Here is a 16,522-nt window from a genome sequence, read left to right on the forward strand (position 1 = left end):
CACACAGACATTGCTGGTTGTAGGAGTGGTTGCGCCACTCAAAAAGTACTATAAAGTGTGTAGATCTATCAATGAAATTCTGACCTGTATTTGCAGCTGAGTTGGAGTAAGAGAAAAATAATGTACAGTGAATAGTATACTATATGCTGTAGTGTGTACTGTACATCTATCACCAGTGAATATATGAATAGAAAAATGACGTACACCGTACAGTGAATATATGCATTAATATATTATATGCGCACTGTAGTACTCTACAGTGACTGTAGTGTGTACTGTACATGTATCACAATATAGTTCTACAATTTAATAAGTGAAGTACAGTCTCAAGGGTTATGCTTAGCAGGCATCTGTCAAAGTTTGACAATGTAGGCCTGCCCCACTGTACATACACATTACACAATCACACCAGTGTGAAGTGAGGGGTGCTCTTATCATCATACATATGTCATCATACATCATCTCAATTCTGACCAATCACAATTTGGGACCTCACTTTTTTGTCTTCAATGTTTGTGTTTACACACAAAGCTGGACAAAGGAGGGGCTAGCTAGCACCCCTCAACAATAGTACACATTGGTTAGGTGATCCATTTGGTGCATTTAGATGGTTTAAAACCATTTTTAATACATTTCTTTCCAAAACGTAGGTGGGAATCGAACCCACGGCCAGCCCTGACCTTTGGATCCTCAGCAAGTATACCTAAAATTGACTCTCAGATTTAGGCCTGACATCGAAATAAAAAATACTTTCGCTCTGAAAGAATATATATTCAAAGACGTGTGCATTCACTATTTTTCAAAAATAGCAGACCTACAACCACCTGAGCTTGTAGATCTGCTATTTTTCAATAGCTAAAGTATAACATAATGCTTAGTTAAAACACCAAAAGGGGTTCCCACTGGGTACCCCCCCCCCCACACACACACACACACACACACACACACACACACAAGTTAAAGATGGAGTGCCACAATGTTTGTATTTTTCATGTGTCTAATGTCTATGAGGTGACAGTAGGCTACTTCATTAGACACCCTGGAGTCATTTTCATGTGCAATGGTGTACCCTTAATTTGTATTTAGGGTTTCTTCCTGGAGGCTGAACCCTTGACAGTCAAACGGGCCAATGAAATAAACAGTAATATACTGTGACACCACAATATCAGCCCCTCCCCCTTTCTATTATTACAATTGTCAAGTTGGTAGCCAATGAAAACCGCCAAAAGCTGTGAACATAACTGGTGGACATATGCTGTTGCCCCAACAGGGCCAGAAACAAGGCCAACAGGGCTAGAAACAAGGCCTTTTAACCACGCTACTTACACACACTACAACTCGCTTACAATTCGCAAACCTGGCAACACTGCCCTGTGTAATTTCATTCCTATCTCTCCGAGACCCGCAGGAGAACACAAACAAGGAAGGGCAGGAATTCGATTTAGCTTATTCCTTCTAAATCTCTGTATATAAACTATATCTCTCTCAGCGATCGTGTTACTTACATCAACATTGTTCTTTGTCACTACTTGGTTCCTGCCAAAATCTTACAATTACAACGATCGCATTCGCTATTTTCGCCTGCCAGCCGACAGCCGAGTACACACGCCTGCACACACACGCGCACACACACACACACACACACACACACACACACACACACACACACACAGGAATAGGCATGCAGGCTATACGGCGGCGAGACAGAACCTTATAATTTTCAGTTTCATTAAATAACTGTGTTTCTCCGCACGCGCACGTGCGCACACAACATTATTCAAGTGAAATGCGTAACGCCACACACACACACACACACAGGAATAGGCATGCAGGCTATACGGCGGCGAGACAGCACGTTATAATTTTCAGTTTCATTAAATAACTGTCTTTCTCCGCACGCGCACGTGCGCACACAACATTATTCAAGTGAAATGCATAACGCCAATATTGGGCTAATATAGGCTACCAATACAGGACGAAATAACTGACAGGAGTGACGGTGCTGTGCTGTGAGTAAACTGACAACGCTTGGCTTTCAAATCCCTTTCTCACAATCTACAACAGCACGTTATCATTGTCATTGTGCTATAATAATAACTAATAACCCATCCGTTACTACATGTGGAGTCAACTCCCGCAATTTCCTTCTTCCCATAGTGCGTGGCGAAGTAACTCTGGGATGAAGTGCTCGCGAAGCGGGCACTAAATTCTAGTATCATACAACTACAGCTGTGGGTGCGGCTTCAGTTCAGGTGGATCATCACCCACCACCACCCACCAGGCAAACCAGGCATACTTAATGAACTGGTGGGTGTGCCCACATAAAAACAACATTTTAACAAATACTGTACACTTTTTTGAAAAACATTATACCTCCTTATATCATAATAAAACCTGATGATCCCTGTTTTAGGGTGGAAAAAAATCACGGCACTCCATCTTTAAAGTTAAAGAAATGCTCATCAACTAGTGTACAGATGGAACCTCTTTTAATACCACAACAATAAAATGGCTTTAAAATATCTTGTGACTTCACAATAAAAAAAGCATGTCAAAGCTAATTACAGAAAACCATACATTGGCGCATTGTGCAAAAGGGCCTGCGGCGGTTACAGAGGATATGTAAGTGAATAATCAACCGCAAAAACAAACAAAACAAAACGATATAATTTGCGCTGTTTTCCACGATCATGGACAGCTCGATTAATCAATGAATCAATCAATCGTAGAAAAACAACAGGCAAGCGTGGCGGTCTCAGGGTGGAATATTGCATTGACAAAGCCCATAATTCTATACATGTACAAATACTGATGGCCTGGCACATTATAAAATATCTATAAAACAGTGCAAATTACGACATCATTATATATATACATCCTCTATATGCTGTACAAATATAAGTGTCGAGAAACGACACACGGTCCTCCACAGTCCTGTAGATTATATGCTGTATACAAAACCACTGGTCCACACTTAAAACTCCATTTTTAGACCGGAGGACGATTCTACAAATGTCTTCTGAATCCTGACAGTTTTCTGTAAAACCCCATTTTTCTATGTCAGTGGGTGCTCAACCTTCATGACAAGGACCAGCAGAATTATCTGTATTTGGGCCCCCCCATCTGGAAATATGTCGTTCCAGGGACCAACACCATGAAGCAAAGATTTGAGTTTAAAACGTCCGCTCTGAAAGAACATATATTCAAAGATTTGCGCCGCATTTTCACGATTTTTTTTCTAAAATAGCTAAAGTATAACATGATGCTTTAAACAGCAAAAGGGGTTCCCACCCAGAATGGGTTAAACCCTAATTACCTAGTTGACTGGAGCCCCCCCAAAAGTCTAGAGTATAGGACCCCTTCCTTTCTCCCCTCTATACGCCAAATAGATTCTCTAATGTTAGCCTCAGAATAACAATAGACCTTTAGCTCTCTAACCTCTCAGCCGGGCTCATTCATTCCAATGTAAATATCATGGATTTTACACATTAAATACTGGTTCATTTTTGGAAACGGACCTTCAAAATCTCTTCCAAATCCGTCAACAAGGCCTGTCGTATGCACTGGAAAAATATGCTTTCCTATATGATAAAAACAATGTTTTATCATATAGGAAAACTATTGGTGGAGAGGTTTGTCTAACCCATGTTATGCTTAGCTGTGATTGGACCATAGCAGTTTGGGGAGGGGCTTAGCTAAAGGTCTAAGTCACATATAGACGCCTTAACAGATGACGTCACACTGATAAGCAACAGCATGCGCGCGCATAGCGGCAGCACAAGAACCCTGCCTCTCATAAGATGCAATGGAAAAGTTCTAACTGCACTCACGTGTAAAAAATGCACCATCAAACTTTCAGATGCTGTTTTTCTCCCAGGGTGTAGGAGGAATGATTAGGATTTGTATTGTGATCTCTCAATTTTGAAATATATAATCCATTGGTTTCTGTTGTGTGTGAACAATAATAGCAATTCAAATCAAACCCACACCTCCAGTCGCTGTCATAAAAACGGGAGATGCGCTCATGACCACGGCAGACAGAGCCTGTTTGTCCACGGCTGCACGCGCACCTGCAGCCCATCAAGTATAATTTATGCTACGTCCCGCGATGGTGTTGCGCATGCAGACGGTCACAACAGTCGTATCCGCGATGCAATGTGAGCTTGTATATCAGCTGTTCTCTGTGCACAACGCTGTTGCGCTTTGAAGTATAAATGTCTCCTAGGGCGCATCTCACTCGCCAACTCACAAGAGGAGGTTGAATGGACTGAAACCAGCGCTCCCCAAAACAACAGGTTTGGACATCTGTTGGGAATTGATTACATGAAACAATTGACCAATCTAACAGAAGACAGTTAGTTCTGTTGTTGAACGAAGGTCGTAGTTAACTATAGAATTGTGTGTTTTTCGTCACTCAAAATCCCCATACATGGGGAAAGCCACCGTATATTGTGCCCAGGTCTCGTGACATCACTATGACATCAGGGATGATAGTAAATGTGACCTGCTGTCGCAATTAAGCCCATATATGGAGATCCCTGATGTCATCGATATTAGTAGGCCTATATGGATATATGTCAGAACCTGTTCCGACATTCCATTATGTTGATACTCACCCCATCCATCCTTCTCCCTTTTGACTGATGCCTGTCCATTTAAACTCTAGACGGACCTGCCCCAAAGTTATTAGTGCAGCCGCGCCCGGCAGCCGGCAAAAACGAGAGTTCTCAACAGGCCCGAAAATTAAGGCCCGGACCTACCTGAGCCCTCATCACACCCTGTACACTGAAGACACTGCCCCTGCTGCCACCATTAGATCTCCATATGGACAGTCCACTGGCATCAGGCTTCTAAATAATACTGCTTTAGAATAATAATCTTAATATTGAGATAAACTATGTCATCGAAATATAAACACTTTCTGGGCCAAACTATGAAATAAGTTGCTGTGACAATTTTGGAACAGATAGGCCTATAAATCTGTTGCATAAAATCTGGAAGGATGATATGACATTGTCACACTAAAATAAATGTTATACGACAAGCTATACAATGACATACTGTATATACTGTATGCGTACAGCATATGCCCTGCGTTTAAGAGAAATATTGAAGCGTTGAAACCGATCCGTGCCGAGTCTAGCCAATTAGCCGCATCTACGGGCGGGATCTTGGCGAGACCGGGTGTGACGGCATCGAGAAGTGCCTGTTGTGCCAATTGTATTTCCCAGCGCCTTAAAATTGGAAGAACAAAAAATCTATTCTTGAAAGCAAGTGAAGACATATGACCTACCTACACATCTGACACAATTGTGTTGTTTTTTTGTGTTAAACCTAATGCTATCAGGCATTCGTTAAAACTTGTTTTTCGTGGGCAGGGTTTAATTTCCTGCGGGTCACAGCTACTGCACGTTATGCAGATCCAATCACCTGTATAGCTTGAACAAAGGGAGGACCTTCTTCAGCGATTGGGCTACAGAGATCGCAGATGGAAGTAGGTTGTGAAACAGAAATGTGAAACAAGCCTCTTCCATCTAGAGGTGTCTGGTTACTAGTAATGTCACCATTTAACCACTTAACCCGTTTTGAACTGAGGTGGATTAAAAAAAAGGCTTCTAAATCCTAACATCTTTCTGAAAAACCTATGTTTCTCAGTGGGGTGCTCAACCTTTTTCATGTCAAGGACCCCCAGAATTATCTCTATTGGGCCACAGACCCCCATCTCAAAATATGTAGTTCCAGGGACTCCCCAGAAGCAAATATCTTTGTTAAAAATGTTCGCTCTGAAATACAGTAAATATTCAATGATTTGCGCCACATTTTAACGATTTTTCAATAGCTAAAGTATAACAAGATGCTTTAAACACCAACAGGGGTTACCGCACAAAATAGGTTAAGTGGTTAAAGGTATATTCAGTGATTTCACTCAAAAAACCGTAGGTTTTGTTTTTGGCTGGGACCTAAGCCTTTCATCCAATCAGGATAGAGAGCCAAAAACGAAACCTAAGGTTTTTTTGACCTCTGGTCAGCACACTCTATAATAGATAGGATTATCACAACAAAACAAAAAAATATGTGATATTTGAATTAAGTGAAATCACTGAATATACCATTAACGCCTCTAGTCTTAGTGAAACGGACTCCGTTTCACTAAGACTAGAGGCGTTAAAGGTACATTCAGTGATTTCACTTAATTAGACTAGACTCGCTTTCAACTGTACTTTTCTTTCACACCAAATCTCTTTGCAAAAGAAAAGTGCTGCAAACAGCACGCTTTTTTGGGCTTGTAGGTCTATGAATGTTTCCCCCCTGCAGAACAGGCAGGCATGCAGGGCTTAAAGTCGCCGGACACTCAAAGATAATGCAGAAGAAAACGACTAATTAAGCATTGATATTGTGGCAACAGCAACGCTGCTATTCAACAATAACGGGATAACGCTCACGAAAGGTTTCCGACGAGATGGATTGCTTCAAAGCTTTCGTTATAATTCATAAATGCACAGCAACCAAAAGGCCAAAACCCAGCAGACGAGCATTAAGGGGGGGGGATCTACGCTATGATATCGCAAACTCAGAGGGTGTACAAAATGGCTCCATGTGTACAACCTCAGAGTTATAGAGGTCTGTAACTCCTGAACTCTTCCCCCGGACCGCACTTTGAGAAACACTGGGCTGCACTAGACGATGAAAGACCCTAATGGGTTCATGTTTGTTTTGCGGAGCCGTCAGTCAGATCCAAGACATCAAGGATTCACAGAGAGACCGTGTGTGTGTGTGTGTGTGTGTGTGTGTGTGTGTGTGTGTGTGTGATGGAGACAGATTGAGCAGGACAACACACGCAAGACATCTCTAGTCAACGCTCGCATGTCTTCTTCTTACTGCCAGGCATCAATGTCTTTTTAGCACTATGACCGTCAGGCAGACATCGCCAGCAGTCCAACAACCTTCAGGATGAAACAGAATCCTCCATCACGTACTAAACAGCGACGTTTTGACAAAAAAAGGGAGCGGAGGAAACCAGATCCGATCCGGTCTGATCCGATCAGCCACGATCGACCCGGGAGTGAACGGATCCCCGGGGCTGTCATCACCAGTTGAACATGGAGTTGTGTCCGAGGGTCATGAAGTAGACCTGGCTGCTGCCTCCCGACTGCACGGACGCAAAGAAGACCTGCAGGAGGACGACAAGAGGCCACGTTCAGCGGGCCTGCGACTTAGTCCAGTGTTGTTTTCGTCGACTAAAAACTAAGACGATAAATGTTCGTCGACTACCTTTTTTCACCGACGAAAACTAAATGGAAACTAAATGAAAACTAACCTACGGTGACTAAAACTAAAGACTAAATATATTGACAATTTCATCGACAAATAAAAACTAGACTAAAACGTTAAGAAGGGACTAGTGGACAAGAGATCGAGTATGAGTCATGTTACACTCGGTTGTATGCTGAAAACACGTTGTGAGCTTGTAGATCTGCTATTTTCAGCAAGTGTAAAATCAGTCATTATGACGGCATCAAGGCCCGCCAAAATACATTTTAGTCGACTAAAATCTTCTGATATCTAGTCGACTAAAACTAGACTTAACACTAAGACTTTCCTGGTGAAGGAAAACTATTCAAAAGACTATGACTAAAACTAAAATAAAACATTGCTGCCAAAAACAACACTGGACTAGTCACTGTTTTCTGAAAGGTATAGGCTAAAAGGGAAACTTCACCCTTTTTGCAAAAACATATACGTTATTGACGTTTAGAATATTTTAGGGGGGGGTCTTTATGTGTGTAATATGTGGTTTTAGATTATGTTAGATGTTAGCAGTGAGCCCAGTGTCCATGATGTCATGGACACTGGGCTCACTTACTTCCTGGACTACATGTCACAGTAGCTGGTGAGGTTTCCGTGTCGGGTTTGAGGAAATGGTGCGCTGTGACTGGCCAGTCGCTGTGATTGACAGCCTACACCTAAACCTAACCCTAACCCTAACCTCAGTAAAACTATACCTAAACCTAACCCTAACCTCAGTAAAACTATACCTAAACCTAACCCTAACCTCAGTAAAACTATACCTAAACCTAACCTCAGGGGGGCGTTTCCAAGAACCCGAACCCGACACGATTACCCCACTAGCGTCACAGTAAGACTGCTCCTCCTTGTGGATAGGGGGAGGGCAGAGGGCTGTGCACCAAAGCATTAGGGGAATTGTAGTCCAGGAAGGAAGTGAGCCCAGTGTCCATGACCTCAGAGACAGCTGGGCTCACTGCTACAATCTAAAATATCTAAAACCACATATTACACACATAAAGACCCCCAGGAAAGTGTTCTAAATCGTCTAAACATAATTAACATATATTTAAAGTGTCCCTTTAACTGAATGAATAGTTTATTTCGATCTTTCAGAGGGAGACATTACACAGAAACAGTTTACTTTTTCTTTTTTTTCGTGATCGAAAAGGCATAGGCAGAAGATATAGCTCTATAGCTCAAAATTCAACCCCCTCTCCAGGTTAAGCCACGTTTCAGCTGATGTTTTGTTTTTGTTAAAGGCATAAAAAAAAAAAAAGGAAGAACATATCACCAGTCCAAGTCTCAAAGAACAGTTAGAGAAGTAACCCGAGTCCCGTATGATGAATGTGTGAACCCAATGGCGTCTTAACCAGGGGGGCAGTCAGACAGATATTTTGTGAAGCCACTGAGGAAATCGGGATTTCCTGAAAGTTCATATAATGGCCTGTTGTGGCGTGTCATTGGACCCAGAAAAACCCATAGCCCCATAGAAGTCCATGTATTTGGGCCCAACTTCATCTAGACTGTATTACCTTAATAAACATGGTCATGAATACTTTCTGCTTCCAGTCACTAGTTTAAAGTCTCATTTCTAATGTCATAATATTCTTTTTGGAAAATTATGGTCCCATTTATTAAAGAAATTACCATAAAGTTGTGTATGTTCTGAGGGGCGTGGCTACCGTTGCAGTCTATGATCGGGATTCCCCTCCCACTCGAGTCAAAATAAAAACCAACGGAGAAGAAGGGGGGAAGTCCCGCCTCGTTGTCTGGGCCAGCCAATGGCCAGCTGGGCCAAAACGGATCTAGAAAAGATGGCGACTTACAATACAAGGACAGACAGGCTTCATTTTACGTTCATGTTAGACCCGGAGAACGCTTTGTCCATATTTAACCCATTTAGGCCTGACGTCAACAAAATGTCTTTTACTGTAAATCATCAGTTTTCTGAAAAACCTCATGTTTCTATATCAGTGGTTCTCAATATTTCATGTCAAGAAAAAACATTCGCTCTGAAAGAGTATATATTAAAAGATTTGCGACACATTATCGCTATTTTTCAATAGCTAAAGTAGAACATAATGCTTAGTTAAAACACCAAAAGGGGTACAAGACCCGGATATATTTCTACTTTCTACTAGATTTCAACCTTACTACTACTTTGTACTAGCCCACTAGGACTTTGCAGAGCACTTCATGGTGACTAAAACTAAGACTAAATATATTGACAATTTCGTCAACAAATAAAAACTAGACTAAAATGTTTGCAAGGGACTATAGTCGACAAGAGATACTAGCCTGGCTAATAAGCCAGACTCAAATCACTCTGTATTCGAGTCTGGAGATGCTGTGTATGGATCTTGTTTCCCGGGGGGGCGGGTTCAAACATTTTCTCTTTGAGGCAATTGGTCAGAGCTACTGTCAGTCAAAGGTCTCAAGCTTTGAACGTCACTGTACCAAAGCCCGCCCATATTGCATACCGTGTCCCGATGGGCCACACCAGTTCTCCGGTGTAAGAAATGGGCGTACAATTGAGCCTCTCCAGACCGTAATCCGCCGGCAGGCTTTTTTTTTTTTTTTTTTGTGCCAACGGCTGATTCGGCCTGGCTTATTAGCCAGGCTAAAGAGATACAGTAACTCCTATACATTCCAAGTGCTGGCAGGGGCCAGTTCAAATAGGATTATTTTGGGAGGTCACAGCCTAAAAAAAAAGTTTGAGAACCAAATAACTGCCATGGATGAATTAGCCCACCTTGTCGTTCCTCTCACACAGGAACTTGAGCTTCTGGGCCTTCTTGTGCATGAAGACTCCCTCCAGGTTCCCCGTGTTGGCCGACCTCAGCTCTATGGCCTTGTCCCCCCAGCCCATCACCTGGTTGGACTGCAGGTACGCTGCAGGGAGAGAGAGAGAGAGAGAGAGAGAGAGAGAGAGAGAGAGAGAGAGAGAGAGAGAGAGAGAGAGAGAGAGAGAGGGGTCATTTGGATCTTAGTACCTTAGCAGTATTAAAGGAGAATTCCATACTAAAAGGCTTTCTTACCTTTCTTTGTAGTTGTTACGTCCCCACCAAAGAGGTCCAGGTGTTATTTTGTGCAAAAGCTCCTTATTGGCTGTTTCCCCTACACCATAAGCCCTAAATGAATTGCATTGAATTGAATGGGAATTGAATGGGGCTATGGGGTGTTGTGCTAATTCGCTTATTTCCATCGCTCAAAATTATAATTTATTTGTATAATGTCCTCTCTTCATAATGTAAATAATATCCCAAGCGGCACACTTTACTACTTCTTTCGATGGAAATAAGCGAACTAGCATAACACCCCGTAGCCCCATTCAATTCATTGAGGGCTTATGGTAGGGAAAATAGCCAATAAGGAGTTTTTGCACAAAAAAACACCTGGACCTCTTTGGTGGGGACGTAACAACTACAAAGAAAGGTAAGAAAGATAAGAAAGCATTCTAGCATGGAATTCTCCTTTAAGCCATTTAGACCTGAGGACAATTCTACAAATGTCTTCTGAATCCTGACAGTTTTCTGAAAAACCCATGTTTCTGTGTCAGTGGTGCTCAACCTATTTCATGTCCCCAAAAATTATATGTATCTGGCCCTCCGACCCCCATCTGAAAATATGGTGTTCCAGCCCCACCCCCCAGAAGCTAATATTTGAGTTCAAATCGTTCTCTCCGAAAGAATATAAATTCAAAGAGTTGCGCCACATTTTTTACGAAAAATCAATCAAACAAATAGCAGACCTATACAAGATTGTAGATCTGCTATTTTTCAATAGCTAAAGTATAACATCATGCTCAAAACACCAAAAGGGATTCCCACCCCAAATTGTGTTAAATGTATGTAGGCCTACTGTATATATGTCGAAAGAGCTGTATGTGGAAAATCAACAAATCTTTCAAATTAGTACGTACAAACATTGTCAGTCAGAGAGAAACAACAGAGGGAGGAGACAGACAGGCAGACAGACAGACAGACAGACAGACAGACAGACAGACAGACAGACAGACAGACAGACAGACAGACAGACAGACAGACAGGCAGGCAGGCAGGCAGGCAGGCAGACAGACAGACAGACTATCCTAAAATAATGACCCAGCTACTGGACCCAATAGAAGTCTCACACACACACACACACACACACACACACACACACACACGTGCGTGCCTGTTATATATTTAGTCCTCCCTCCTGTCCCAAATCTGTCTTCACACGGCTGGGCTGCAGTGGTGGCGAGGACAATACAATGCAGGATGACCCAACAACCCGTTGTCGTTTGATTGATTGAATATACTTTATTAACAAGTCAGTACAGCGGTGCGATTATTTCAACGGTCCTAAACGGATGACACAAAACAAATGGGCCCCGAGGGCCTGTTTCCGTTGCTTGTCCCAGTGTATTCAATTTGTCGAGACATTTTTAACCCATTCTGAACGGGAATCCCTTTTGGTGTTTTAAGCATTATGTTATACTTTAGCTGTTGGAAAAAATAGCAGATCTACAAGCTCGTTAGCGCTGCACCGAATCAAATAATTTGTTAGAAGAACAAAACAAAACGTATGACATCATGGCTCACGTTGGCTCACAGCGCATTAGGTTTATTACATTGATGCAGAGCCTATACGATATCCTACAACGAACAAGCCTCCCTACAAAGCGCCGCTCATCAGCGATGGTGAATGTAAAACCATGATATAAATAAAATGCGGCCAAAACCCCATTGTGGTCTGAAGCGTCATTCAAAACCCCAATAGGGTTGCGTGAAGGGGGAGCTACCTGGTTCTTCTTCTCGTACGTGGGTGACTGGTCTATTCGGCAGCCCGTTACCGCCACCTAGCGACATTATAGCGTTTTCATAAAGTGTGCGTTCTCGTGTAAAGGGTCAATAGAAAATGAGAACGCAACGGGACTTTGCCGTTTTATCTGGAGACCGTCCCCGTCTCAAAAGAGGCCTTAGTCGAATGAATATCATAAGATTTTAGTTGACTAAATCTACAGTTGATTTAGTCGACGGAAATGTGTTTTGGCGGCCCTTGATGCCTTGACGCGTTGTGAGCTTGTAGATCGGCTATTTTCAAGCGTGTCTTGAGTGTACAGTGTTTGATGAGGTCAGATCAACATAAGGAATGTCAGAACAGGTCAGGTCCATAAATGGAGATCTAAAGGTGGCAGCGGGGGCAGTGTCTTGAGTGTAACAGGGTTTGATGAGTGCCCAGGTAGGGCCGGGCTTTAATTATCGGTACCTGTTGAGAACTTTGGGCGCGGCTGCATTAACACATTTAGTACCGGAACTGCATCAAAATAAAGGCTTTGCTTGCGCCAGAGTAATCGCCAGAGTAGTGATCGCTTTTATTTTGAAAGCCATGAACCGGAAATACTTTCTTAAAAAAGTTGACTTACAAAGTGACCTCACAATCAGTATTAAATGTGTTAACAACTTCGGGGGGGCGGGCCCGCCTAGAGTTTGAATGGACAGGTATCAGTCAAAAGGGAGACATTGAAGAGGAAGGATGGATGGGGAAGGATCAACATTTATATTTAAAAAATAAAAAATAAGGGGAAAAAAAGAAAAGAAATCCAGTTTTATTGGTCAGTTTTTATGAATTTCGTCCTGCTTTTGTGTTTTTGTTTTATGTTAGTTTTTTGCCTCCTGTTTTTGTCTGTATTGTTCTGTTATCGTCTGTTGCTCCCCTTTCCCCAAGAGGACCACAATGGAAACATGTGACTTTATCCTTTTGAAAATATATTTTTTCAATAAAGTATTCAATCAATCAATCAATATGGAATGTCAGAACAGGTTCTGACATATATCCATACATGGAGATCTAAGGGTTTGAGGTCAGATGTAGAGTTGCGGGCCAAGAATGGCACTAGGTGTCACATGGACGGACCGCATCAGAAATGTGGACCTCTATGGGGACCTACCACGGGTCACGGACAAAGTCAGAGAGAGAGAAGGATGAGGCTGGCATGGGCACTGCGTTAGGCACCCAGAACTTGAGGCAAGTCAATTGACCCCATGGGAGCAAAGCCAGGAGGGGAAAGAAGCGTACCACCTAATGTAGACGCGCTGCGCTGACTGACAACACTGAAGAGCACAAGAACCTGACGTTGGAGAGGACACTGTGGAGGGCAGTGATCCAGGAATCCCGAGTTGGTGTCTCGCAGCAACTAACCAATTAATCGACGACGTCAGGGATCTACATGTATGGGCTTAATTGCGACAGCGGGTCGGATTTACTATGACATCAGGGATCATTCTCCATCCATGATGATGTCATGTGATGTCACAAGACCTAGCTGGGCCATAGAGTACAAAGAAGGATAGAGACTGATCTGGCGCGAAGCTCCGCCACAATGGAAGTGCAACCGAGCAGGCATCTCTCCCCACTGCCAGGACGGTATCCATGGTAACGTACCTACGGAGGCAGGCATCTCTCCCCACTGCCAGGACGGTATCCATGTTAGCGTACCTATACGGAAGCAGTCATCTCTCCCCACTGCCAGGACGGTGTCCATGGTAACCTACCTACAGAGGCAGGCATCTCTCCCCACTGCCAGGACGGTATCCATGGTAACCCTACCTACGGAGGCAGGCATCTCTCCCCACTGCCAGGACGGTATCCATGGTAACGTACCTACGGAGGCAGGCATCTCTCCCCACTGCCAGGACGGTATCCATGGTAACGTACCTACGGAGGCAGGCATCTCTCCCCACTGCAGGACGGTATCCTTGGTGATGCGTCCGTAGGTGTCGATGTAGACGCCCTCGTCCTCGTAGCAGACCAGCACCTCTGTCCCCGCGCTGTTGGGCAGGATGATGATGGCATGGGGGCGGATGGACCCCTGGATCTGGATGGACACACGCACGCACACACACACACACACGCATGCACACAAACACACGCATGCAAACACACACACACACACACACACACACACACACACACACACACACACACACACACAAACAAACGACATGAGTATGTAAGTGAAACAAGGGAGTTATATTTATTATTAATTATCTTCACTTTTGACTTTTGTCCCGACAATTAGTCGACAGAAATTAGTTTGGCGATGCACATACTGTGTACGCGCACGTGCACGCACACGCGCGCACACACTTCAAATTTGAGTAAAAGCTTTAGCACAGTTCAGCAACAGGTAACGGCAAATCAGTTCAGTGCTGACTCTGTGTGTCTGTGTGCCTGCTGTTCTGTGTGTGTGTGTGTGTGTGTGTGTGTGTGTGTGTGTGTGTGTGTGTGTGTGTGTGTGTGTAATGTGTGTGAGTGTGCCGGTGGGCGAGCTTGTTGTGAGCTTTTAGACCGCCTATTTTTCTGACCTTGTTGAATGGTGTCCCCATGGCTACCGCATTATACATCAATAAAACCTCAACTAAAAGCATTTAGTTAACCCCTCTAAATGACTGGTTCAGGGTAATGCCCCCCCCCCCCCCTAAATGACTGGTTCAGGGTAACCCCCCCCCCTAAATGACTGGTTAAGGGTAATGCCCCCCCCCGCCCCTAAATGACTGGTTCAAAAGAACAAATCGTGAATTAAAAACTAAAATGCAAAGATTCTTTTTCAGTAATTTCGTGAAGAAATAGAAGAAAAATCTAAGAAATTCCATAAATTAGAAAACAAAATGTTTTAAGTATATAGTACAGTGAAAATAGTCAGTCTACAACAAGCTCTCACGACGCGGCGCGAAGCTAATTCTCTTATGTTGGGTCTTGAGCTAAAAAGTTTGGGAACCCCTGCTTTAGCCCATTTTGGGCAGGAACCCCCTTTTGGTGTTAGCATTAGGTTACGATTTAGCTATTGAAAAATAGCAGATCTACAAGCTCATAGCGCGCCACCGAGTGGCGCGCTACGAGCTTGTAGTTCTGCTATTTTTGAAAAGTCGAAGAACGACTGACACAGAAACATGGCTTTTTCAGAAAACTGTCAGGATCTAGAAGACATTTTTTAGAATCTGATCTCAGGTCAGAATGGGCTAGAGTACAACAAGCATTGTATTTGCAGAGTTACCTGCGTGTGCGCCACCACGATCCGGAGCATCAAAACGGGCATCCACAGACGCAGCGCAATTTTAATCCGTTGCCTTGGAATCAGCATGCTTACATAATCCTATACTGACAGAACAATGATGGCACCACAGAGGCGAAGGGAGGATACACACACAAACACACACACACACAGACACACACACACGTCACGCGTGTGTGGCGAGCGAGCGAGTGCGCGCGTGTGTGTTTGTTTAAGTGTCGGTGCAAGCGCATGCGTTCAGGAGAGGCTACGTGTAACTGAGAATGATGTGTGTGTGTGTGTGTGTGTGTGTGTGGGCAGGTGGGCGAGAGAGAGAGAGAGAGAGAGAGAGAGAGGGGGGGGGAGCAGTATGATAAAATGTGGGTGAAAGAGAAATTGAGTGTGTGTCAGAGAGCGCTTTCAGCAGGAAAGTGCAGAAGAGAACATGCAGGAGGAGTGTGCATGTTCAGTGAAAGCGCTGTGTGTGTTTTTGTGTGTGTGTGTGTGTGTGCGTGGCCAGCTGACTGCAGCAGCGATGTAAGGCACCAATGTAGGCAGCTGTGTCGGTGTGAGCGTGCGTGTGCGTGCGTGCGTGCTGTGTCAGTGTGAGTGCAGCACCTTAATGTACTGGAGGAAATGGGAGAGGTAGAAAATAAGACAGCCCTACAGGCACAGGAACAGGTCAGGACACAGCGAGGGAAGGAGGACGGGAGAGATGTATTTATAGAGCGCTTCTTCTCTCTTCCATCTCTCTCTCTCCCCCCACTCTTGTGGAAACTATAGCATGCTACCTTAATCCATTTAAACCCAAATGTCTTCTAAATCCTGGCAGTTCTCTGAAAAACCCTTATGTTTCTATGTCAGTGGTTCTCAAACTATTTCATCGTGTCAAAGTATATGTATTTGGCCGCCGACCTCCATCTGAAAATATGTTGTTCCAGTGACCTCCGAGAGGCAAAGATTTGAGTTAAAAACGTTCGCTCTGAAAGAATATAATGACATTCAAGATTTGCGCCACATTTTCTTGAAAAAAAAAAAAAAAACAGCAGATCCACAAGCTTGTAGATCTGCTTTTTTTCAATAGCGAAAGCATAACATAATGCTTGGAACACCAAAAGGGTACTTGAACTCCCGAGAGTTATGACAAATGCAACAAAACGTGTGCCCTCGTGGGACTAATTTGACAGTTCAGGTATG

General features: G+C 43.6%; 1 protein-coding gene across 3 annotated transcripts in view; it reads right to left on the reverse strand.

Annotated features, from left to right (window-relative positions):
- Nucleotides 1–2,476: 2,476 nt before the first annotated feature.
- LOC308322373 (mitogen-activated protein kinase kinase kinase kinase 4) overlaps nt 2,477–16,522 on the reverse strand; it is a 123,581-nt gene continuing 109,535 nt past the window's right edge. For all 3 annotated transcript variants that reach the window (XM_080773576.1, XM_080773577.1, XM_080773575.1), the window contains 3 exons: nt 13,990–14,149; nt 10,040–10,179; nt 2,477–7,171 (listed from right to left, as the gene is read on the reverse strand). In XM_080773576.1, the coding sequence (XP_080629702.1) occupies nt 7,088–7,171; nt 10,040–10,179; nt 13,990–14,149 (384 nt within the window). In that variant the 3' untranslated portion in view covers nt 2,477–7,087. The remainder of the gene's footprint in view (nt 7,172–10,039; nt 10,180–13,989; nt 14,150–16,522) is intronic.

The sequence above is a fragment of the Protomyctophum bolini genome (genome assembly GCF_963924005.1).
Source record: "Protomyctophum bolini genome assembly, chromosome: 10".
Classification (NCBI taxonomy): Eukaryota; Metazoa; Chordata; class Actinopteri; order Myctophiformes; family Myctophidae; genus Protomyctophum; species Protomyctophum bolini.